Here is a 24,195-nt window from a genome sequence, read left to right on the forward strand (position 1 = left end):
ACGGATCAGAAGGCAGCTGATATTATTGTAATATGGTATTTATAATAAGCCAAACTAACAAGTTTGACGAAACTAAAATTAGCAAGATCAAGAGACACGGTATAGTGTCTCGCGCAGCGAGAAAAAAAGAAAAGGTATATATATATATATACGCCGCAAGTACATGAAAACTCCAACTTGTCAAAAAACTCAAACCTAAATATAAAATCAAGTTTGAGTATTTTACCCAAACGTTTTATTTAATTTCATTCTTGTAAATTTGTACCGTATCTTTTGTATTTTGCGATGATTTTCAATAATGATTTTGTGTCTCTTATAGACAGGTACAGCACGTTTTAACGCGATTCGGGCACGCCAAGTACTTGAATGAACGTGAACGAGTCGAGCTTGGTAGCGCCTCGATCCGTATCAAATTTCTCATGCGATACTATATATACGTACTTGGCGTACCCAATAGATTATATATAGTTTATGTGCCAAAATTCGAAGCATCATGTAAACGTAATTTTGATATCTGCGGCACGATCCTAATTACTTTGCTTACCAGCCAGCGCGACACGTGCTCCGTCTGTTATCTCGCTCAAGTTTAACGCGCGCGTGTTGCCAATCACTCGGCTTGAATCGCAGATATTTGAGATTACAAGTGTATACGTTTATCTTTATACGAGAAATATTGAAAGAAATTTAATTTCTGAATTTTGAGAATAATCATTTAGATAAGCTCAAAATCACACGATAAGATGAATGTTCGTTCTTTATTAAGGTTATGTTCCACTATACATATAAATTTGAGTCACAGATATTACTGTGACAAAAATATATTGAAACTTTACGAAAGAGGCATGTATGAGAACATATTTCCTGATACTAGCACGTAAGTATACTTCGTTAAATAATATTAATATAATTGTTTTAAATGACTTGATTAAAAAATGATAATGATGTCATATTTCTTGTATTATTATACACGTGCATGCGTCTTTTTCAGAAATGAGATGGTAGAGTTATTGAAAACATCACCGCAATGTGTCTATGCTGGATTTGATCCAACGGCAGATAGTCTACACGTCGGTAATTTACTTATCCTAATGAATCTATTACATTGGCAGAGATCGGGACATCGAGTTGTAGCACTAGTAGGAGGAGCCACAGGTTTAATAGGAGATCCTAGTCATAGAAAATCAGAACGCGTCGAGATGGAAAAATACTTTATTGAAGAAAATACCGAATCTATCGCAAAGAATATAGATACTATATTTAACAATCATGAAAAACATTTTTGGAAGCACAAACGAGAGAATTTGAAACCTCTGATTTTAGTGAATAATTTGGATTGGTACACGGATGTAAATGTTATTGAATTTATCAGAAATATCGGAAAATATTTTCGAATGGGAACAATGCTGAGTAGGAGTTCCGTCGAGTCGCGGTTGAACTCTGATACGGGAATGAGCTTCACAGAATTTACTTATCAAGTGTTCCAAGCATACGATTGGTTTCAGTTGATGAGACGTTACAAGTGTCGCTTTCAAATTGGTGGAAGCGACCAAATGGGTAATATCATGTCTGGACATGATCTGATTACAAAAAAGATCAACGAAAAGGTTTATGGTATGACATTACCACTTATAACAGCGGAGGGTGGAAAGAAATTTGGAAAATCCCTGCTGAACGCCGTATGGTTATCTCCAACAAGATCCTCGAGTTTCCAATTATATCAGTATTTTATCAGAACGAAAGACTCTGAGGTAGAAAAGTTGCTAAAGTTATTTACATTTCTACCACTAAATAAAATTACTGAAATTGTGGAGGCTCATATGAAAAATCCAGAAGATAGAAGAGCACAGAGAATACTGGCGGAGCAAGTTACACTTTTAGTACATGGAGGTAAGAATATCCTTATCCCCTTAATATCCTGTCATCTTCCTTATTATTATTTTTTTCTTACTTATGATTACAGATGACGGATTGTTGGCAGCAAAACGCGCCTCTTCGGTGTTGTATGATAATTCGATTGAATCTTTGGTAAGAATGAACGCGTCAGAATTAGCGGACGTGTTTGAAGGTGCGACTATAGTAGACATCTTGTCTGAACCGGGAATTACCGTGTACGATCTAGCGATGAAAGCAAAATGTTTTCGAACTGATCATGATGCACGACGAATCATAACAGCCGGCGGGTTTTACATAAATCATCAAAGAACGATCAATTTAAATGAGGTAGTTGTACCTGGTGTGCACATACTAAGCAACAATATATCGTTAGTTCGAGTTGGAAAGAAAACGTATCACATAGTACGATGGCAGTAGTATTAATGTATAAATATATAATAAAAATAATATACATTAATTAGTTGGAAAAAATCGTTAACGACTCAATGTAGAAAGTACAATTCTTATTTATATATATCCCATAAGGATATATAACCATCTTTGCCAGTTGCTGCCATTAAATATTTAGTATCGTAAGTTTCGACCTGACATGACGAATAAATGATATCGTGTACGGTATCTCTGTGTTCGTTTAATATCGCGAGCGGCCGTAATTTTTTCCATGAAAATAACATTATGCGTCCATCCCAAAAACCAGCTGCTACTATCTTTTTGTCCGGTCTTACGCGAAGAACGGACGTGCCAGTAACGTAGTCCACGTGTTTGTCAAATTTGTGAAACAAAGTATGATCTGACGACATGTTGAAAATCTGTAAGTTTCTAGATGCAGTTTACTTGTGTTAGTGATATCATATTCGTTATCAGTTCGGAAGATCAGCAGTTTCCGTTTACCTCTAACTTATCGGATGCGCTACCAATAATTCCTTGCATCAAAGAAACATCGAAATCGAAAGTCGTCGGATATTCCTGCGCAAGAAGGGAACTGATAATACTGTTTCTCTTTATGTCCCACAATAATAATCGTCCACCTTCGTAAGCAACCAGAATCAATTCTTCCGTCACTGGCTTTATTGCCATTACTGTACCAAGCTTGTCACCGTAAGATAATTTTGATGGATCTAACATAAATTCTATGTTAAAAGTGCTCAATGATAATATTCCTACTACTGAAGAGTCAAGTGGGACCAATAATGCCTTCTTTTCAGGTAACAACTGAGACCTACAAAATCGAATTTTGCTGTTATCATGTCCTATTATATACTTGCTATTATACTTACGCTTGCGTAAAATTGTACCTGCAAAAACTGCAATATTTATAATCGATACTCCTGCTTAATGTCCAACTTGATTCGTTTACATTATATACATCCACTGTACCATGACGTCGTTGTACTATCAAATCAGCCTCGTTAGTTGCGTGCAAATTAAAACATGGACTGCTTCCATTTGATAACTGATATTTTATTCTGTTTATCTAAAATAAAAAGAAATGTTAAATGTCTGTGACAGTAGATAACAGTAACTTTACTATACTCTTTCCACTAGCTTTTACATACAATAAATAAATGCATTTACCTTTAAATCCCAAATATGTACTATGCCTTTTCCATCGCCAGCATAAAGGTGTTTTACGTTAGAATTGAATAATAAACTATATACATTTTCATCCATATTACCGCGCAAGATAAATTTTGGATCTGGAGGTGCAGTCATTGTTGCTATCTTATTTCTTTTCTAAAAAAAGACTTCTTCACAGGTGATTTATTCTTGCGATACTCTGTTAACATTTCCTTATAAATAAAATCACTAATTAACACGTTCCCTGCCAAGCTGTTTTTGAATAGTTGATATAATAGTTGTTATTTTCATCATGTGTACCAAAAATGTACGACAGGACGTTATAGAGTTTGGTAAATATGTAAAAATTTATTTTTTCACTTTTCGTGAGCTGGAAATTTATTTTTAATATCTTTTCGGTTCTTTCAAATTGACAGTGGTTCTCAACAATTACCAACTTGTCAAATATAAGTTAATCGTGTGACGAGTATGTAAACACGGTACCTATGTTCCAAATATAAACGCCAAAAATAATACAACTTCACATATTTGATATCACTTTGTACATTGATGAGATACTATTAATATAGCCCATCGATAAAACCGTCTTGAGAATTTCGAGAAACACGCAAAATAACGAGCGAGTATCGTTAAGAAGCTGCAGTCCAGTTGATGTTTGAAGTGCTTCGAAACACTTTCTGCTCTTTAGGATGCTTTCACATGTAGCGTAACTTGCGTCACACATCACTTGCCTGCAGAAGCTGATATCGAAATGAAACGATGTGATTGGTCGACGCAAGTTACGCTTAGAGTCCCTCTTCTAGGGACTCTATCGCGGTCCGGCTGACAACACAACTGTTGTTGCCCATCCTGATATATTCCTAGTTAGATAAATTCCTCAGATAAGAAAATATATATATATATATATATATATATACACACATATATACATATATACATATTTCAACGTCACACACCACACACAAATCATATTTATCATCAAAGATGACTGTTTGCGAGATATAAGAATGTTTCAACAAGAATTATTTCAGTCTTAGGTATACACATCTCCCTCTGTATGCGGAAAAATGCAAGATTTACATCATTTCACTATCAAAGTATCGTTGATTATTGCTTTTTTTATAGTACTTATCACAATTGTGTTTAAAAGGTCAGTGGTATGAATTTGCTACACATTATACGTATGAATTGTAAAATTACTGTGTACGTAAACTTTTTATAGTATTGTATGGGTGTTTATTGTGGCTAGTATCTATATAATTGCCAGCTTTTATGCCGTTCAATTAGTACGATGTCTCGACGGTTTCCTAACAAAGTTTAACATTGTAAATAACAAATTGATCAAAAAGTGTGAAGTCAAAGATTTGTGCAGTGTTTGTAGCAATGATACTTGCAAGAGACACAAGTTATTACCACATTCGACGAGAGTTAAAGTGCCAAAGGATTTTGATCATGCATTGGAAGAGGTAATTATTAGTAATTATGATCATTACCAAATAATTATAATGTAGGAATTATATTATGCATTTACATTGATAACACATATTGTCTTGTTATAGCTTCTGGAACAAGTTCTACAAATTTATGTCTGCACATGGTACTCGGACTTTTCAGCAAACAAAGCCTTCATACAACAATTACGCTTGGCTATAACAACAGCGGCAAAGAACATTACTGATCGATTATTTCGTGCAGACACATCAATTATCACCTTCTGTCATCTGATTCCGCTGACTATACAACATGCTCGGAATTGGAACATACTTTTGAAAAACTCAAAATTGGAGAAGACAATGCCTCAAGATTATCTAAAAAGTTGTCTGAGTTCGAAAATTCATCCCGCTGCTTATTCAAGACAAGCTGAATTGAATTATTTACAAGGATTAGCAACCGCACTGCTACCTTATTTATTACCTGCTATACACGTTTCGCGAAATAATAAAGTAATATATTTTATGAGAGAATTTAGTGAGAGAAAAATTGTACCAAAAGTTACATATGTACATATAATGTGATGTGTGTGTACACATGTATATACATGTATATTTGCTTACAGGTAATACTTCGGGAAATTTTAGCAAATTGGGTGCTATTACCGGCTACTGACGCACTTGCAGATCCAGATAACATAAATGGACTAGTGACATTGTCGACACATCACGATACTTGTTTGTCTAATGCTGCAGAGACTGCTCGCGTACCAATGCTCCAATCTTGGATAACAGGGATGCATCCGCACGTCATGTACAATTGTTTCAAACCATCTTTAAATGAAATTTTAAATGATCCTGAATTATTGTACATGTTTATGCAACATATCAAAAAGTCAGGACCAATGAATCTTCTTCAATTCTGTTTAGATATTGGTACACATAACTTTTGCCGCATTATTTGCATTTATCGTAATTTATCGTAAGTTTTGCAAAAATAATAATTACTTAATTACTTAATTTCTGTATCTAGATGATCTTAGTAAACGCGTATTGAATCCAGAAATGTCGATTAGTGCCGAAGAAAGCTTATATATAGATGTTCAAAATATGTATACGATATATCTTGATCCGGATGGTCCGGAATATCTATATCTGCCATTGCACATATCGAAGGGTATACAACATAGTAAGTGATTTGACAAAGTAAGTGATGAAGATAAATCAATATTTTCAGTTAAAAATATATTTCTTTTCAGTATTGGAAGGTGGAGCGACAAAAATTCAAGAACTAAGAACATCACGATCCTTCTATCAAGCTCATCAAGAGGCGCATGCGCTTTTAGAGATTACTTGTCTACCATCGTTTCATCACAGCTACCAGTTGTATAAACTTTTGTGTGGTCATTTGACGTTGGAAGAAGCAAAAACTATTGCAGCCAAGTAAGTTTACGTGCATTCTCTTAAGAGAAAGAAATATATATATACATGTGTATATATGTGTATATACACACACATTTATATTTGCGTGTATCAGTACGAAAGGGATGTCTACTCCTGTGCGATACAGTAATCAAGGCAATGTTTTACGTACATGCGCAATTGATGGTGCGCCATTTCCATTGCAAGACATCTATCCGATCGAGGAAGTGGATTGCACAGTTCGGGCTTATAACGAGATCAAAGGTTTCGATGACAAGTGCAATCGCGATTTGACGACATGGCGAATTGCCATTCCACATGTGGATGGCGGTGGTACACAACCAGTATATATGATTGCCATTCATAGCGTGGCGGAAGCGAAATCGTGGACGGTTCTACGACAAGATCAAGATTTCTACACGCTGCGTACGCGACTGGTCGAGTTCCACGGCGATAAGGAATTGAGCGATTCGCCATTACCGTCACGTAAAAATCTTTATCTGCCACTCACCGCCAATCGTCAACGTTATGAGGAATTTTTGCAGAAATTGTTATCGAAATCGATGCTGAGAAGCAGCGAACTCCTCTACACTTTCCTCACGACACCGAATCTGAAGCCGTACTACGCGAATTATAGCACGCCCGATATCGGGATTCTTTATCAGAGCATGGCTTATAAATTGCGGAAAGAGAAGGGTCAACATCTTGACAAGTTCATGAGCACCTTTTTAGCATCGACAAATACAAAATATGAGCATATGGACGTAGGCGTTGAACCATCGAATGAGCAGAATCCCGTAGAGATAGACAGCCGAGGCAGAAAGCTGCTAAATGATATATTCCGTAATAATCTGAATCTGTCTAGCGATTCTGAAAATTTCCCCTGCGACCTATTACAGCATGATCATGCAAAAGGCGCGAGCTTATGTATCGTCGAAGCTGGTAAGTTGAAACATTTTTAGCATGTAGATTTATCCGCTAAAAACAATTGTTTATTAATTATTGTTATTATTACAGTGGATGGTTTACTACACATACCGCCAATTATCGCACGACTGTTTTGGATATTCGCTTCTTTGTCACGTAAAAGAATCGATCCTCTTATAAATACAATATTCTACAACATGTTAATCAAGCTTCTGAGTGCTGGCCGTGCTGCTATCGTCGTCAAGCTGTTACACGCAAAAATAGTAGAGAAAAATTCTACGAAAGACTTGACCTCGCAAGGAAGATGCCGAGATTATTATGAGACTGCTAAAGAAGGGCTATATTCTTTGTTACCGTGGTGGTTGATGGGGCTTTCCAAATCTTGGAATAAATTGGTAGATTCTTTATTGGATCCTTTGCAAAATGCGCCATTTAATAAACATCTCGTGTATCTCTTGCTGGATCATCTCCTAGTAAATCTTTTCCCAGAAGTAACGACGCAGCGGCCTCTTGAAGAAACATAAAACTGAATTATTAAAAATAATAACATTATATATATTATTCTAGGAAATCATTTACGTTTAGGTATTTCTGTTTTATACGTATATATTACGTATGTATGTAAATAAAACTTTTAACATGACATAGTTTTATAGCGTAAAAGCCATAAAATACTAATTACTTTTCTATTGACTTCTTAAAAATAAATAATAAATATTAATTAAATCGAAGATGAAGGATAGAATAGGATCGGACGTTACAGTCACGGATGAATAAATGAAAAGCGGAATGATCGAAGCAGACTGACCGGAGCGGAGGGACTAATCCGAGAATGGTAACACGAGTGAAGGACAGCGACGTGTCCAATAAGAGGAAGGAGGATGAGGGAATTCGCGCAGGACCGTCGCGGAGAACGAGGTCCCAGTTCTTCTGCGACATCTCCGATTTTATTACATTTACGCTCAGATTTACGTTCTTGTTACTTTTCACGTACTTGTCATGTAAAGTCAAGTGTCAAGTTTCGTTTAGAGAGCTAAAAGTGAGAAGCGGTGGATGATAGCGCGCATGAGATACATCAGGAACGGCGGATTTCAGCGCGGCGCGGCGGTCCTGGAATCGCGGCAACCGATCTAGTGGGGAGGCCCCGGCGCGGCGCGGCGCGGCGCGGCGGTAGAAAAGGAAGGGCCAGTAGAATGGAGCGCGTTGGATCCGAGGCACACGTTCGACGCGGCCTTGCCTAAACCTCGTCGCGATAGTTTGCTCGCTCTCAGCTCTTTGACTGCGCGTATATTCGCACGATTGAAAGTAGCTCTGCGTGTGCTCTTGCGTGACACGTCGCACGGCATCATCGTTCTCTGGAGGAAGAAAAAACGCGAGTGTTGCCTCTGACGGTGCGACTGGAACTCGGCGAGGCCGGATTCCGCCTCGCGTGCCCCGTACGTGCGCTTGCGAGGACCTGTTGATAGGTCGCGCAGGTGTACGAAGGAAGGCCCTCGCATCTCTCCCCCCCCCCTCCCTTTTCCCATCAATTCCTTCGTTCCCTTGAGCCGGAACAACGCGACGATACAAAAGAGAGAGAGAGAGAAATAAAGAAATTAACTAGAGAGAATCGCGATGTGTTAATACTCGGTCGTGATCACCAAGAAAATTAGTGTTAGTGTTTCTCTCCTTATCCATTCAGAGAGCCAGATGCTCGCGAAAACTGGGGTTCGTGTGGCTCGTACATGGTACTGTGGAAAAGAACGCATCGAGGAAACACTGTGGAGTAACGGTCGTCGTGAGCGCGGATTTTAAGTGCAAAAGTGTCGCGCGCGAGCGAACAAACCGCTGTCGAGAAGCCGTCAATCGCCGCCGTCGACGCTACGTTGTTTCCCTCTACGCACGCATAGGCTGACCATCGTCTGGAGTGTCCTGGATTTTGCGTTGTGGACGCGCGCGCCAACAGTGCCAAGATTACGCATGGTGCAGTTTTATGTGGGAAGGCTCCGTTGAGATGCCGTGGCTGCTCGAATTACCAACTCGCGATTAGTTAGGTAAGCAAGAATTTCTCTTTTTCTTTTATTTTTTTATTTCCTTGTCTACGTTTCTCTCTTTTTTTATATCTCTTATTTAATTCCTTTCTTTTTATACTCGTCTCTTGCTTCAAGATGTGCGCGCGCGGCGTGACCGCGAGATTCCTTTTTCTATTTCCTTTCTTTCCGATCTCGCGCGCGCGCGCGCGCGCGCGCGCGCGTCCCACCGCTCCTACTCTCCGACCCACTTCTTCCTCAACTTTAAGCGCCGGCCGAGCTCATTGTCGCCGCCGTCGCTGCCGCCACCGTTGCCGGTGCCCCGCCTGGCTCGATTATTTTAGACGATGACGCGCTTACGTTGTATATGAGTCGTGCGCGCTTCGGAGGCACCGCACACGCCGCGCTCTGTGCCGACCTTATCCTTGTATACTTATTCCAGCATGCCGCATTCCAGTGTCGCTGGCAGCGAACGTGTGCGCGTTCACGCTGGCGCGCAAATGCGAATGCAAATCCGCCATTCCGCGCGCGCGCGCGCGTCGGATGTTGTTTCCAGCCAGAGCGATGAGGAATGACGGTTACCGGTGTTGTTTACTCGCCATTCGCGAGCAAATTCCTATGTAATCGCCTCGATCCTCCTGTAATGAATGATGGACCGCTCGAGGAAGGTAGCATGGCAGACGTAGCGAGCGCATGGGTGGTCCTTTGAGAAAATCTTCGGGACATGTATTTTTCCCGCCGCTTTTACTCGAGTAGATCATCAAATAGAAAAGATTGCTAATTGTCGCAGCTGCCATTAGCGCTACATTTATTTACCCGTACGCGCTAAGAAATTTTCTCCGACCACCGACTCATTGTCCACCCGCAATATACGTCACAACCAAAAATGCAAACGTCGAGCCGCTTTTTCGCGCCAACATTCATCGATAAATTCATTGTTCTTGAAAAAATAAGTAAATTCAGTCACGAGATAAGTAAATTGTCGCGAAAGAAAGGAGTTTGATTTCGATGCATTACTTAATGCGCGTAACGAGATTCGCTTGGGTGCACTTGCGCGCGTTCCTGGCCACCGTATCGCACCACACGCCACGCTACCTCAGGGTTCGGAGCAGCGAACGCGCGCGCGCGAGAGAGAGAGAGGCCGCGGCGTAGCAGACAGCTTGGCTCTAATCCCACCAACCTTTCTACCCCGTTTCTGCTGTTCACACGTACTGTCAGAGCCGCACGAGGGGCTCCGTGAACCCTCATGCTGCGAATCACGTCGATGAGTTGAAATAATGCATTATTCCACCGAACGATGTTATAAACCACCATATTGTTGTGCAATAGGCGCAATATGAGCAATTAATGAGACTTTCGATTTTATCGATGTTGCAATCATCAAATTGCCTAATTGATGATTCCAATAGCTTCTCTTGGCCATTCCCTTATTTTCATTTTATTGGTCAGATTATTACTCAATTAATTTGATTGTAAACATAATTATGTAGTATATTTAATGTTGAATACAATATAATGAAGAACGAAATATTAAAATTAAGACATTATCAAAGATTTATTTTTGACCTATATTTTCAACGTTCCAACATTATTTTTGATAATATATTATATTACAACAACAATAATAACGTGAATGTATTTAAAAGTGATATGTTTTAATCGTATTTATTATTTTTATTTATGCACAGCATTTAACTTGTAGCAAGAAATTAATGATTATTGAGATGACCACTGATTATGGTATATCTATTTATTTAAAGGATCAAATAAATAAGAATTCGGTAATTAGTGAAACAGTTTCTTTAATGTGTATAAACGTGTCACTTGCCGTTTACGCAGCAGAAGAAAGCGCCAGTCTCAGATAGAAAAAATATGCGTGTGCACAACATTTCCGAGAAGAGAGTTAATTAACGTGCGCACACGCGTAACAGTGCCTTTAATGAGAATACTAAGCGGGAATACTGAGAACTCGTGCCGCGCAGCGTTGTGCACTTATTTTATAAAATCAACAGAAGGAAGATATCGCATTTCAATTACGCGCTTAGCAAAGTATCGCTTGCTAATAATGTATCTCCTTAGCGAATTCATTAGGTATTATGATTTATTCAAATGTCTTGAACATTCCCGTATCAGCTCCCACGTTGCTAAGACATTTTCGTAAGAGTACTGAGTCTTCTGTTTCGGCTTGAGAGCTTTGCATTCCTCATTTTTTCTTTTATAACAGATATTTTAACAGGAACGTCGAGCTCACGATAATGTATAGGATTCTGCAATTCAAAATCTGCAGAATTTACTTTATGTATCTTGTAATTATTCATTACTAATCTATCTTATATTACTAAATACAAACGAATTTAAATGATTTTCTCTATTATAATAAGAGAGGCTTGTCTCGCAGTCTTTGGCAATCTCGATTGGAGTCTTTTTACGTTTCATATCTGATATTTGTTTAGCTAAAATATTAGCAGGAAAGCATTGGTCTTAATATTTTGCGCTGAATGAGACCGAGAGTGAAACATGTATCTCCCACCGATAATGATGCGCGCGTGCATGAACAAGATGCATAAATATTCCACCTTTGAGAAACATTGCGCGCTGGAAAATCGCGGATAAAACCAGTTTCATCCTCCCATGGTGGAACTCTAACCGTTGATACATCTAACAAAGTGCGCCACAAAAGATATTGCTCAGTTAATCCCAAAATTATTCTCTACGATCGTGATAGCACGTTATACTTGAAATGATAAATACGAGTCGCGTTACGTCATGCTTCGCAGGTTTTATTAGAAAGTCATTTTGCTTTATTGTAAACAAACTATATTTACCAACTACTTACGCCATAAACGTTATGTCTTTATATATTTAGTTAATTCTATTATCATCTAATCTCCAAAGTTATTTTCGAATCACCGTATATAAGATCGTAAAAAAATGCTTGATGGTGGAGAGTAAGAGAAAGCGATTACTTTGGAGCAGAGCCTGACTCGACGAATCCCTCCACACTGATTGGCGGGCCCGGGAACCGATGGCCAATCGAATCAGACTCTGAGCCTGCTCTTCCTTGTCTTATGCTGACTCGGACAAATTATGCAGCTCTTCTGAGTAAAATTTCCGATAGCTGTTGAACTCGGAGAGACCCGATCAAGCTGGAAGGAGTAAATTCATATTATATACGTATCAGTTATAAGATCAGTTAGCACAATCTCATCGCGTTGTAATATGCATGTGAAATTGTATTATTTATTCAAAGATATTTATCTTATTAAATAAAGATTTTATAAAACATTTATTGAAGGCAATTCAAAAAATTTATTGAAAATTTCATTAAAGATATGCATCTTTATTTTTCCTTACTTGGATCGTTTTTTGTCCTTCTGGGATTATAATTAAAGAAATTAGACGATTTAATGTTTTATAAAAGAATAGTTAAATAACTGATGCCTATATGAGCGAAATCCATTTTATATAACTGCATAATTGCATCGTGTGATTCATCACTTGACACTGTTTCAAACTAATACAATGCTACCCATTGCCTTAGGAATTATAATTTATCTCTGAAAGAGGTTGTTCCATCCCTTCCCCAAATTCTTCGGAGCAGAGCGCATTCCTTAATGAACTCCTCAGTCCTGCTATCGTCCTGGTAGGTAAAAGGTGCCTTTTTAAGCATGTTCCGCGATCCTCTGTAGTAGAAGTCCAGTATTAATCTATTAGATGTTAGTTGCCGCTCGGATCAGCTGTAAGGATGTTTATAATATTCCAGTGCTGTCAGAATTTTCTTCATAAAATCGTGGAAACATTTTAAAAGAAAGTGTCTTAAATTAATAAACGTTATATACTTGTAACAATAATATTGTAGAAATTCGAATTTAGAGTTAGTGTACTCAACAGTGACGGGTGACTGACAAGTTGTTTCATCCATACGTAAGAGAATTTCTCAGTGCTAAGATTTACACAATATCGAAATCTCCCTTATACGTATGCATGCGATGTAAACCCTTTTTTCAACCTATCAAGTGTACAGAGAGTATACTCTCTAAAGATCTGAAATCTAAGGAAAATTTCCTATTTTTCTGAAATCATCCTTTTAAAAGAGATAAAACAGTGTGATTTTTCTAAAACACCGTTCCAATGACGCTATAAAGATTTTTTCAAGATATTCTTTTCTGTATGCTTTTAGGGAGGTAACGTCAGTGAATGACGACGTCACGATGCGTATGTTGCCGCTGCTGAAATTAGTGCTCGTGGCAGCAGTCGCGCTGCTGATAAGTATGAATGCTAATGCAGAGGCGCACCTACGCATCGACTCGGACACGGACAAGTCCTCGTCGTCGTCGTCGTCCTTGTCGTCACCACTGCTTCACTTCAGAACGAACGATCGCGAACAAGTGATCGTTGGAATGGAAGCCAGCCTACTCTCTCTCCTAGGCTTCACGAAGAGACCTAAACCGCAGGGCTCAGCTCACGTTCCAGAATCCCTTAGGAAGCTTTATGACCGTCAGAACAGCATCGACAGCGCAGACATCGCGAAACGGGGCATTCACGCGCGATCAGCCAACACCGTTCGCTCGTTTCCGCATGTCGGTGAGTAAATTTGTGGAGCAGATTTTCTGTAATAGTAGATTTCTGATAGTATTCTGATTCAAACCGGCAATAAAACAAACCCGCGGAAAAAGAAAATGAGGAAGAAAAGTTCATTCATACACGTGTAATCGGGAAAGATTTGAGATTTGTAGTTGATTCATCTGTCGTAGTTTTGTCGTTGATATTAAAAACACTAATATGAATAATATTAATCGCATGCGATTTTTCATTTAATGAATGCATAGAAGAAATTGCGAGGTAATGTTGTACATTGCGATCGCGCGCAACTCGTCTGTGAAAAAAAAGCGATAGGTATTTGAACGATTTCATGGTCCTCCAACCGACAAAGGACTTTTCAACTACGGTGATGGTCGACAATGCGCCGTGAAACCTGCTGTCGAATGTCCCCCGGGATTGTTCAACCAAAAAAAAAAACAAAGAGGGAAATTAGCTCCTTACACGCTCTTCCTGCGAGGGTATTATCGCCCGATGATGAGATTGCCTTGGAATGTTCGAAGGATCGTCGGTAGGTCTTTCGCTCTGAGGAGGTCCAGCTTCCGTTCCAGTGATTCATATCCGGATATTAGCTTGGGCGGGCCGGCATTCCAACCGATTGTTCCACGAGCTCGAGTGTCGCAGCACTGGATAAGCATCCCTATTCCAGACAATTCTGAAAGCAAGTGCTTTTGAATGGCAAAGGCATATCTCGCAGGAGTGAAATAACATCGGAGAAAGTGGCGAAAGCAATTAAGAATGGGATGTGTAATGGAACGGACAAAAGGGTACCGCCGCCTAAGGAAATTGATGCGTTTTGATGAAAACACTATTTTGATCAACGTGCGTTTACTCGATAATCACTTTAATTGTGATAAATTGTTACAAATTTAAAATATGAGAAATTAATTTTATGCCAATATATTATTTTCATTTTAGTCTATCGCGTTTATTGCACCAGCTATAAAGAACAGACTGTACTTGAGAGGGAGCTTTTGCTATAATCAGAGATTGATTCCATGCTTTCATGTAACGAGAAATACTTGCCGACAAACGTCCCGAGATCCAATCTCTTCTTTGGCCGTGATACATGAACTCATTTGCAAATTAAAACATTTTCAAACAGTAAATAGGCCATCGGGCGTGAAAAGCTCCTGGAGCTTCTGAAGAGAAAAAGAGATTCTTCTCCGTAGAGATATAATCACAAGTTGGAATAATCTTCTCGTGATTATTGTTTCTTTTCCAACATTAACGTAAATTGAAGCAGTTACGTTGCGGTTGATACTTTCACTAAGAACCTGATTATCTTCAATTCCGAGTTTAAAGTTTGATTTATCGTTTATCTATCAATATACGCAGAGACAATAAAATACGTATTGTCAACATGTATAAAATCTCTAGAGAAAAATTTCTTAATTCGATTGTATAAAACAATGATTAATTTGGAGATTTAGCTTAAATTCTCCGATATCTTATTACTTGCCTCTAGAGAAATTGCTAGATTCTTCGTTGACGTATGTAGCGTGCTCAACTGATGCACGCGAGTGAGTGTGTGTACGAGCCGAACTACGTCGCTTACGAAATTTACATACGTGTTACAACTGCGCTTATGATTGCATCCACTGTTTTCGAGTCGTTCAAGGAATAACTGCGTCACACACTTAACGTTGTTAGCTATTTTCGTAGAAGCGTAACTTAAATTATACGTGCAGTTTGCGCATCGTAAAATTTATCGCGTACGTGCGTGCGTGTAAATTCGTGTGTATTCCGATGGCGTTCTTTATTAATATAAATGTCGTAAGATAATAAACATGTCTGTGATAAATTCGCAGCGGCACGACGAACAGGAAATTTTAGAGGATCGTCTCCTCTGAATCTCTAAGCAGTCTTTCTGCGAAAGCAATGATTTATTTTTAATTTGATTGCGACCTAATGAGATACATGCTTAAGTTTAACAGTTTTTTCAACATTTCTATGAACGTTTTCTCAATTTAAATGAAAAGTAAAATTGAAACAGAAGACGTGCAATTAAATTGAATATTTTGTTTTCACCTGTAACCGTGTTGTTCGTTTGCAGAGAGCGAGCTGGATCGCAAGTTTCGCTCCCCGAACCGCTTTCGGCTGTCCTTCGATCTGAGCGGGATACCATGTGGCGAGACGCTGCAAGCAGCGGAGCTGATCCTGACGCGTGTCGCCGTACCGGAGAGCGCGGCGGACGGGCCTAAGCGCGGCCGGATATTGGTCTACGACATAATGCGGCCCGGCAAGAAGGGTTGCAGCCAACCGATACTGCGGTTGATCGACAGCAAGGTGATCAACGCAACGAAGAACGCGAGCATCAGCCTGGACGTGCATCCGGCCGTAGTTAGATGGCTGCAGAACCACCGCGACAATCACGGCCTCCTGATCCACGTGACCGGCGCGCTCGCCCGCGCGCGGGAACACGTGCGGCTTAGGCGAGCCGCTGACGAGCACAAGGACGCGTGGGTGGTCAGCCGGCCGATGCTCTTCACGTACATGGACGACGGCCGCTACAAAATGGCGTCGGCGAATCAGATAATGGACCGGCGGGCCAGGCGGGCCGCCCTGCGGAAAAATCGGCGGAAGGACGGGCGCGAGAATTGCCGGCGACATCCGCTCTACGTGGACTTTGCGGACGTCGGCTGGAACGATTGGATCGTCGCACCGCCCGGATACGACGCCTTCTACTGCCACGGTGATTGCCCGTTTCCTCTGGCGGACCATCTCAACTCGACGAATCACGCGATCGTGCAGACACTCGTTTACTCGACTAAACCGAGCATGGTGCCGAAAGCGTGTTGCGTGCCGACCGCGCTTAGTTCGATATCGATGTTGTATTTGGATGAAGAGAACAAGGTTGTTCTGAAAAATTACCAAGACATGGCAGTTCTCGGATGCGGTTGCCGCTGAGTTGCGGTCTCTTCCTCTTAATTCACAGTACGCGAGAATGATTCGTATTTCGTATTCGAATCGACGCGACGACACGATGAGAAGAGAGGAAGACTAACGAGAGGACTGACTCGCGTTTCGTACATGCATGTCTCGTTAATCTCTATTATTCCGTGGATATAAATGAGAGAGAGAGAGAGAGAGATATGCTCAACACAGGCAAAGTATAAATCGTTTATATTTCAAAGAAGAATGAGATCTCGAAAGTAGAGTGCGTAATATGAATGTCGAAATTATTTCTAGACACACGACGAACAATGCTAAAGATAAATGATAGAAATAAATGCAGGTGGTATATATTGCTATTTTTAGTGGCAGCATAAGACAAAGATTTTCAACGCTTTCACAAATACGCGATATTAAATATTTTCAAATCTTTCTTTCTTAAAAGATCCAACTGTTTGAAACTCATCGGTGATTTGCCTCAACTCGACAGAGAAACGAAAGACTTTTAATAGATCCCATTAGATCAGCTCTACGTAGATGTCTAAATAGCCTTGACTTCGATCGTACACGTAGCGATCGACACGCAGCTTTTGATCACGCAGCAATGGCAACTCGAAATGTAATTAACGTGATTGCCTGATTGGAATGTAGAAATAGAAAAAAGGAATAAAGAAACAGATGATGCAGCTGCTTTTTCTAATCATCATGAAACACAGCTCGAGGTATCGGTAGAGCCAAGTGACGCGGTAATTATTACAATGGCTTGACCGGTCGGTCAAGTTTATTGAGAACGCGATGCGTGATAAGAATAGCTACTCGGCCTGTAAACCAGCCCAATTAAGAAGATGACAGTAGGGAGTAACTTTTATCCGCGAAAAGGTGATGGAATAGAATTTTGCTGTTTAACATCCGCGCAATCTTTGTCAAATATTCAAATCTCTGTAGCGTGAAAGATATAACTATTAGTAAGGACCGTCTATGAATATTTTTTTGTGTGAATCGTTTTCACGTTTTCGTAAATGAAAAAAGATGTTGATAAATTTTAATAAAATTTTATCTTTTAACACCTCTCGGCGCTCGTTTCCACGAAATATTTGTAGTATTTGTAGTATTCGTACTTGGACTTGATTTGCTTTTAACTTGGAACACTGGATAATGCCTCTATTATTCAGCGAAGAATTCAACTCCATTCGTGACTTGAACGTACAGATTCTCAAGATGCGATAAAACGATCGATTGATCTTACTGTCTAATAAAATGTTGAAATTGTATAAAATAATGAAAAATATGGATATATAATGAAAAAATAATAAATGAAAATTAATTTAACGCTGTTTGTACGTGAATATACGACTTTTCACGTATTCGCGTATCCTCGTGACTGCACTTTGGAAATTTCACGATCGAGCTTCCCGAGACTGAAATAAACGGCGGCTTTTAAATAATATTTAAAAGGCGCGGTAAAGCCGCAAAGACAATGCGGATTTACTTAAAGTTCGGCAAAGATTGTGCGATGAATCGTAATCACCGTGATCGTATGATCATTGCGAGAGATGATCGCTTCGGCAAGCAAACAACAATGTGTTACGCTATGTTGGAAATACACTGTCAATTATGACTAATAGTAATCATTTATGATAGAAAGAGTGATATAAAAAGAAAGAAATCGTTTTTACTGTGAAAGATGGATCAAAACAACAAGGACATTGACCGTTTTGTAGAGCGGAAATAATGTTGGCCGTGTAAAGGTATCGAATAGATATCTCTCTACAATCATGGAAACATGAAAATCGCATTTTTACAATATCGCCGTGATGTTTGAAACGAGTGAAATATGAAATGACAGAAAGAGCAGGACAGAGAGCAAATTAGGTAGATAAATCGATGTATCCGGTTATGACATACTCGCACGGAGCGACGAAGTATACATTCTCATTCTCCACTCTGAACGAGCGAATGAATATATGTCTACTACGTAAATCCTGCCGTCACGAATAAATTGTACCTGCCTAAAGATTACTATTTATTTCTCTTTTTCTTTGCCAAAAAAATTTCGAGCACAGATGTATATGTTGTACAGAAGTGTTATCGAATATAAGCGAGCGCTGTGTTGTAAAGTGTGTAAGATAAATAAAATAAATAATTTTTTAAACATTGTAAATAATATGTTGTAAAGTGTCCCGTGTGTATGTATATTCTTATATGTTTTATCATTAATTTTCTAATTTTCCGTGGTTGTATACAGATTGCGCATGTGTAAATATTAAATAAATTCAATATGTATGTGTGGCAATTATACGAGTACGTATCTCATACCTCGTACCTTTCCATCGGCATGGATCTTTCAAATATAATTTAAAATATATATATATCATTTACTCTATCTTATTATAGAGACAATGCTTGATATAAAACGAGAATTCTCCTCTTCTCAAGATCTCAAGTATTATTGCAAAAGACATTGCAAATTGTCCCTCAATTTACGCGATAATTTTATAATTATTCATCTTGACAAATCTTATAAAGCTTTATTAAATATTTTTTTCTGAAATATCTGTAAAATCTCTATTTTATGTTTATGTTATATTGTTTACGTTATTATTACGTTCACATACACGTATACATGTACGTTATGCAGAAAATATTAAGTAATATATATTTTGTACAAGAGAAATTTTTGAATTTATCAAGACTTATCAGCTCTGATTCAGTCCCGGCCCGTGTAGTTCTATGAAACTTTCGAGTGAACGTGGAACATTACCAGAATAGGTCAAATTGTAAACTTTAATCGCTTTGGCTGCCATGCACGTCAGAGACAATTTAGTCTGAGTCCGTAATATTATTTTGGCTACACCTACAAAAAATAAAAATTCAGTTCGTGTTAATTTGCATATTTCGCATAGCAATTCGATAGAAAAAAAAAAAAAGACACCGGTCCGTTTACTCACCCGTGGTAACTGCATCATACGGTGTACGTCCCTTATTATTTACGGTATCCATATGTGCACCTGCCTCTATCAGTTCTATTATAATCGAATGTAAAGTTGCGAAATCGCTAAAAAAAGGATTGATCAATTGAAATTTCATTAAACTATATTTGTGTAGAATTAATTTTCATGTGTAATATAACAACATATACCTAATCGCTTTACTGTAACCGACAATAATATGAAGCGGGGTATTTCTTTTATTATCCATCGCGTTCACATCGGCGCCACAACGAATCAACAGCCTCGTCGTAGCTGCGCATGGAAACCTGCAAACCGAACGTATAATTTGCTCAACAATCCTGACATGCCGATATTAATGTTACTATCAATATTACTTGAGTATCGCGCATTTGCGACGTACTTGCACACGTCGTTAGTGTGAAAGTCGTCGACGGGAGTTTCGGCGTTCACTGCGAGATGCAACAGGGTTTGTCCGTCTTTCAAGCACACTCGTAACGCGCATAATTTATGCACCAGATGATGCGCTTGCGTCAAATCTGACTCGTCGCATCTGCTCCCGTTGAGCGTCATGAGTTTTGTCAAAATCGTCAGGATATACAGAGTCGTTGTAATATTCGATTCCATTTCTTCCTATGCAGACATTAATTTCAAATATATATATTCACTTTTTGTTAATATTTTCAGACATTATATTATTTAATAATGTCCGTAATCGTATTAGAAGGTTTATAACTTGTAATCGATTGAACTTACGGCATATTGATCAGTATCGTCCTTAGGATCTGGATTTTGGATTTTCGCTTTGTTCCTATCTAGTTCTATCACACTTGCTTCTAGCACGTTCAATACTTGAGAAAGATCCAGGTCAACGCCTACGTGTATCATTTGCGAAAAGACTTGAGCGAAACGAAGCAGATCCGTTACAATAGATATGTTATTAAGCTGTCTTAGTTTTAACGCGTGTAACCACAAGTCTATGCATCTGTCGAATCTAGCATTATCCGCAAATATCGCACCTCTGAATACTATAGGATGTGGCAGTTCTGGATTATGGCGACCTAATAAATACAAGGTGTCTGCGTTAAATACATTAAGTAGACATTTTTTATATTTTCCTATTGTTTCTTAAAATATATGATTACGTGAATGCAAAATGGAATTTACAACGATTCAACAGAAATATCATCGTGTTACCTAATATTCTTTCGCGAATAGCCAGCGATTCCATGTGTATGGCATTGGAGTTATTTTTTATACTTTCTAATCTTTCTAGCGTTTCGCATTCCTTCCAGTTCTCGTATGCCTGCACGGTTGAACCTAGTTGCTTATATACAATATTATTAGTATCGCTATATCTAAAACATAAAAAAAGTGATAATGTGAGAATGTTAGGTATAAAGAACAAACTTATTTTACTTATGATACTTATTTTTACCTTAATTCCATCGCCTGGTGCAGATATTTATATGCCTTAGTTAAGCAATAACTATCTTTATCATTAGCGTATGATGCCCCAAGTAATTCATAAGCCTCTATTATCTCCTCCTTTGTTACTTCTTGCCTTTGTACTAAGCATTCCACAACCTCCGCCCGTGTTCGCTCGGCGGCCGTTATTAAAGGTGTCATGCCACTTACGCTCTTCGTCATCTTTGCTCCATATTTCAACAATTCGCAGACAATAGTACTGTGCCCGCATTCTGCGGCAAAGTGTAACGCCGTCGCTCCGCAATACGCCTTCTTATTAGGATCCGCTCCTTTGTCCAACAAAAAATTAACCTGAATCAAACACAAAATATCAACACATATCAAGAGACAATTGTTAAACTAGAATTTCTTATAAAATAATAGTAACAGTTTTTTTTCATACGGCATTTAGGTTTAATTATTAATTCGTCAAATATCGAATTTTCTGACATTACTTTTGCTTTTGTACTTTAGTTAGTCCTTGGATGAAATTTTTACATATTACATATCGTGTAATAAGATTTCAATATCCTTACAATATCCAGATGTCCTTTGTATGATGCTATCATGAGACAGGTGTTGTTGAACATGTTGGGAATATTTATATCCGCTTGATGATCAGTCAAATATTTAACAATATCTAAACGTCCATTGAAACATGCCGCTCGAAGAGGGGTAGAATTGGTTTTTGTTGGATGATTAACATTGGCTCCAGCTTTCACAAGAGTTTTCAGGACGCTCAAATGTCCTGCTCCTGCAATCAACATATATTGGTGATGTGATAGATTTATCATTATCATGACATATTGTCCAGGATGCCGTTGGTAACAATGCCGAAAACAAAAGATGATTATTTTTTGCTTTTATCTTCTTTCTTATTCAAAATATAATACCTTCTTCCTGAGTCAACAGAAATATTTAAGCTTGGACAGACGGTGTATTATTCTTTCATCGTACCTGCTGCAGCCCAAAGCGCACTAGCTCCTTCGATGACATATCCATTAAATTTTACTGTTCCCTCCTGCTCTAAATCAGGTTTAAATTTCTCAAGTAACATTCTAACAACCTTATTGTGTCCATAACGTGCTGCGACTATCAAAGGTGTACATCTTTGGCCATCATCTTCCAGAACTTTCTGCAAGCATACGTATTAAAATATTGTTTCATTTTGTACAAGTTGCATCTTGCAAATTCTACAAACAATTATAAATAAAGATAATTCAGCATTAAAGGTAATTATTTATTTAATGATAGAGAATTACATGTACGATAAACGATAATAAGAATTGTAATAGTAATAATAAACAATCAAATAATGTCGAAATAATGTTTAAAAAACTATATATCCTATAAAAGCATATATTATTTATGTTATTTATTGTTATAAAATATTATTGTCTCTTGTTAATAATGCCCTAATTTCTTTCTAAATCTGTCACATCTTACACAACTATATGTTCTATCACACATACATACATACATACATATATATATCAAGTATTATGCATCAGAAAGACATATTATTTTTTTTATCATGTTCAAAGTGTTGCTAAAATACTTGTGTTTATTCGATTGAAATCACTTTACTGAAAAAAATGTATACTAAAGTGTCATCTTTTTCAGCGTATACATACTTGACATATACTAAAACGCATATTTGGAAGTGAACGACATCTGTTGGAAAATCCGCATGGACTTTTCGGTCAAGCCAATTATAAGAAACTTATTATAAGAAACAATTATAAGAAACTTTATGAACCTGGACTCTTATCAAAATAATTAATTCCGACATCAGATATATGTAAATCCTCAAATAACGCGCAGTTTTATGTAATCTAAAATATTTGTAAGAGTAGAATATAGACCGAAATCGAGTTATAAATACTCTACAGTTCTGGACAAAGAACATTTGTTATAGAACTGGAAATTATGCTATTGCAAACATTAATTTTCTATATATGATTTTTCTTCATAAGCACAATAATGAAGTTCAATCAATAATTTCGTAATAATGACGATACCATTTGAAACAGCAATCGCGCGTTGCAAAATAATATGATGACAAATATTTAGCTGTCCAAGTTACCAGTTCTGAGAATTTACATGAGCATTATCGACAAACAACTAGAGGAAATAGGGGTAGAAATCATTGGAAAAACATCAAGCACTTTTCATTAAAGGGTCGCGAAGAAAGCAAGCGATGTAACAGATATGATTTACCTGGTTAATCAGATAATCGACATCGGCGTCCGATTTATCGCTGAGTAAGGTATAAAGAGCGATTGCCATTCCTTCCCGAGCCGAATAATAAATCCGTTTCATCAGCGAGTCTTCTATCACCTCGCATGCGATGTCCATTTTCGTGGGCTCCCACGTCTTCAACGAATCTTAATTCTTCAACAATTAACTGAAATCTTTCAGAGTCGCTGTGGTAACCTCAAAACTCATGTTCGTCACTCGTCAGTATGTGCGGAGAGTACATCGCACGCCGCCACGCTCTATTTTAAGAGCGTTTTGCGCGCGAAATATATCAATTCCGCTGTAAAAATAACCGCGACAAAGCGTTTTTGCGTGGCTTTGTTGTTCCAACATCAATGTCAAAATATAGCAAATGAACGTGGATTCTACGAAAAACCACGAGAACCTAATTCGCAATTGCGTATCGCTTGCACGAACGCAGTCGTTTGTCATGTGATTCATTCATCGCAATACGCCAAAAATTTCGCTCTTGTTTACTTATATTTATAATGAATTTATTTCTCTCTCTCTCCTCTCTCTCTCTCGGTATATAAGGGGTACAAGCAACGGCATAAATGCCTTCCTTCGGTTATGAGTAACGGTCGGTAACGGCAGATGGCACGACTGTGATGTGGACGGAGGCGGCGCGGCGCACACGGGCGAATTCTTACAAATTCAAAACCTAAAATATCAAATTAAGGTGTTTTCGAAATCTAGTTTAATAAATAATGTATTGACTATCAAAGAATCATTTGCAGTTATGAACAAAAATTAACCATTGTTTTTAAA

General features: G+C 38.3%; 5 protein-coding genes and 2 long non-coding RNA genes across 11 annotated transcripts; 3 read left to right on the plus strand and 4 right to left on the minus strand.

Annotated features, from left to right (window-relative positions):
- Window positions 1-340: 340 nt before the first annotated feature.
- Window positions 341-2,356, plus strand: LOC105284881 (tyrosine--tRNA ligase, mitochondrial). Its single transcript, XM_011348698.3, has 3 exons — window positions 341-874; window positions 989-1,887; window positions 1,961-2,356. The coding sequence occupies exons 1-3, from the start codon at window positions 741-743 to the stop codon at window positions 2,308-2,310; spliced, it is 1,383 nt and encodes a 460-aa protein (XP_011347000.3). The 5' UTR covers window positions 341-740; the 3' UTR covers window positions 2,311-2,356.
- Window positions 2,310-4,162, minus strand: LOC105284882 (guanine nucleotide-binding protein subunit beta-like protein 1). 3 transcript variants are annotated; one of them, XM_011348702.3, is made up of 5 exons: window positions 3,955-4,162; window positions 3,469-3,627; window positions 3,189-3,367; window positions 2,785-3,112; window positions 2,310-2,702 (listed from the first exon to the last, which is right to left on the minus strand). In XM_011348702.3, the coding sequence occupies exons 2-5, from the start codon at window positions 3,604-3,606 to the stop codon at window positions 2,397-2,399; spliced, it is 951 nt and encodes a 316-aa protein (XP_011347004.1). In that variant the 5' UTR covers window positions 3,607-3,627; window positions 3,955-4,162; the 3' UTR covers window positions 2,310-2,396. The 3 variants fall into 3 exon arrangements, with proteins under 3 accessions (XP_011347004.1, XP_011347003.1, XP_026827699.1); XM_011348701.3 differs by having other exon boundaries at window positions 3,469-3,683; window positions 3,955-4,161; XM_026971898.1 differs by having other exon boundaries at window positions 3,469-4,161.
- A 226-nt stretch (window positions 4,163-4,388) lies between these two features.
- Window positions 4,389-7,893, plus strand: LOC105284880 (sorting nexin-14). Its single transcript, XM_011348697.3, has 8 exons — window positions 4,389-4,621; window positions 4,694-4,937; window positions 5,031-5,414; window positions 5,528-5,837; window positions 5,935-6,090; window positions 6,161-6,344; window positions 6,439-7,265; window positions 7,341-7,893. Exons 1-8 carry the CDS (start codon window positions 4,539-4,541, stop codon window positions 7,772-7,774), a joined length of 2,622 nt encoding a protein of 873 aa, XP_011346999.1. The 5' UTR covers window positions 4,389-4,538; the 3' UTR covers window positions 7,775-7,893.
- Window positions 7,894-8,408: 515 nt separating this feature from the next.
- Window positions 8,409-19,042, plus strand: LOC105284879 (protein decapentaplegic). Its single transcript, XM_011348696.3, has 3 exons — window positions 8,409-9,283; window positions 13,440-13,843; window positions 15,915-19,042. Exons 2-3 carry the CDS (start codon window positions 13,471-13,473, stop codon window positions 16,766-16,768), a joined length of 1,227 nt encoding a protein of 408 aa, XP_011346998.2. The 5' UTR covers window positions 8,409-9,283; window positions 13,440-13,470; the 3' UTR covers window positions 16,769-19,042.
- LOC105284878 lies at window positions 11,045-14,392 on the minus strand. Its single transcript, XR_894948.1, has 2 exons — window positions 14,303-14,392; window positions 11,045-12,405 (listed from the first exon to the last, which is right to left on the minus strand). It is a non-coding gene; the product is annotated as an uncharacterized LOC105284878 (long non-coding RNA).
- On the minus strand, window positions 14,690-15,972 carry LOC113562443. Its single transcript, XR_003406910.1, has 2 exons — window positions 15,890-15,972; window positions 14,690-15,728 (listed from the first exon to the last, which is right to left on the minus strand). It is a non-coding gene; the product is annotated as an uncharacterized LOC113562443 (long non-coding RNA).
- On the minus strand, window positions 18,764-23,887 carry LOC105284877 (protein fem-1 homolog B). 3 transcript variants are annotated; one of them, XM_011348693.3, is made up of 10 exons: window positions 23,389-23,526; window positions 22,126-22,303; window positions 21,705-21,922; window positions 21,140-21,480; window positions 20,899-21,059; window positions 20,458-20,762; window positions 20,105-20,334; window positions 19,893-20,009; window positions 19,702-19,808; window positions 18,764-19,607 (listed from the first exon to the last, which is right to left on the minus strand). In XM_011348693.3, exons 1-10 carry the CDS (start codon window positions 23,524-23,526, stop codon window positions 19,450-19,452), a joined length of 1,953 nt encoding a protein of 650 aa, XP_011346995.1. In that variant the 3' UTR covers window positions 18,764-19,449. The 3 variants fall into 3 exon arrangements, 2 of the variants coding, with proteins under 2 accessions (XP_011346995.1, XP_011346996.1); XM_011348694.3 differs by lacking the exon at window positions 23,389-23,526 and adding an exon at window positions 22,653-23,373; XR_003406909.1 differs by lacking the exon at window positions 18,764-19,607 and having other exon boundaries at window positions 19,740-19,808; window positions 20,079-20,334; window positions 23,389-23,887.
- Between the last annotated feature and the right edge of the window lie 308 nt (window positions 23,888-24,195).

Source organism: Ooceraea biroi, chromosome 8 (genome assembly GCF_003672135.1).
Source record: "Ooceraea biroi isolate clonal line C1 chromosome 8, Obir_v5.4, whole genome shotgun sequence".
NCBI lineage: Eukaryota > Metazoa > Arthropoda > Insecta > Hymenoptera > Formicidae > Ooceraea > Ooceraea biroi.

Bases quoted from the DNA above. Each gene is read 5' to 3' on its own strand.
- LOC105284881 (XM_011348698.3), top strand. From the start codon at position 741: ATGAATGTTCGTTCTTTATTAAGGTTATGTTCCACTATACATATAAAT. The intron at 875-988 runs GTAAGTATACTT...CGTCTTTTTCAG, and splicing joins ATATTTCCTGATACTAGCAC to AAATGAGATGGTAGAGTTAT. The intron at 1,888-1,960 runs GTAAGAATATCC...TTATGATTACAG, and splicing joins TACACTTTTAGTACATGGAG to ATGACGGATTGTTGGCAGCA.
- LOC105284882 (XM_011348702.3), bottom strand. From the start codon at position 3,606: ATGACTGCACCTCCAGATCCAAAATTTATCTTGCGCGGTAATATGGAT. The intron at 3,113-3,188 runs GTACAATTTTAC...TCGATTTTGTAG, and splicing joins AAATATTGCAGTTTTTGCAG to GTCTCAGTTGTTACCTGAAA. The intron at 2,703-2,784 runs GTAAACGGAAAC...AGAAACTTACAG, and splicing joins GCGCATCCGATAAGTTAGAG to ATTTTCAACATGTCGTCAGA.
- LOC105284880 (XM_011348697.3), top strand. From the start codon at position 4,539: ATGCAAGATTTACATCATTTCACTATCAAAGTATCGTTGATTATTGCT. The intron at 5,838-5,934 runs GTACACATAACT...TTCTGTATCTAG, and splicing joins TCAATTCTGTTTAGATATTG to ATGATCTTAGTAAACGCGTA. The intron at 6,345-6,438 runs GTAAGTTTACGT...TGCGTGTATCAG, and splicing joins GCAAAAACTATTGCAGCCAA to TACGAAAGGGATGTCTACTC.
- LOC105284879 (XM_011348696.3), top strand. From the start codon at position 13,471: ATGCGTATGTTGCCGCTGCTGAAATTAGTGCTCGTGGCAGCAGTCGCG. The intron at 13,844-15,914 runs GTGAGTAAATTT...GTTCGTTTGCAG, and splicing joins TCGCTCGTTTCCGCATGTCG to AGAGCGAGCTGGATCGCAAG.
- LOC105284877 (XM_011348693.3), bottom strand. From the start codon at position 23,526: ATGGACATCGCATGCGAGGTGATAGAAGACTCGCTGATGAAACGGATT. The intron at 21,060-21,139 runs GTAAAAATAAGT...TTTATGTTTTAG, and splicing joins CACCAGGCGATGGAATTAAG to ATATAGCGATACTAATAATA. The intron at 20,335-20,457 runs GTAAGTTCAATC...ATGTCTGCATAG, and splicing joins ACGATACTGATCAATATGCC to GAAGAAATGGAATCGAATAT.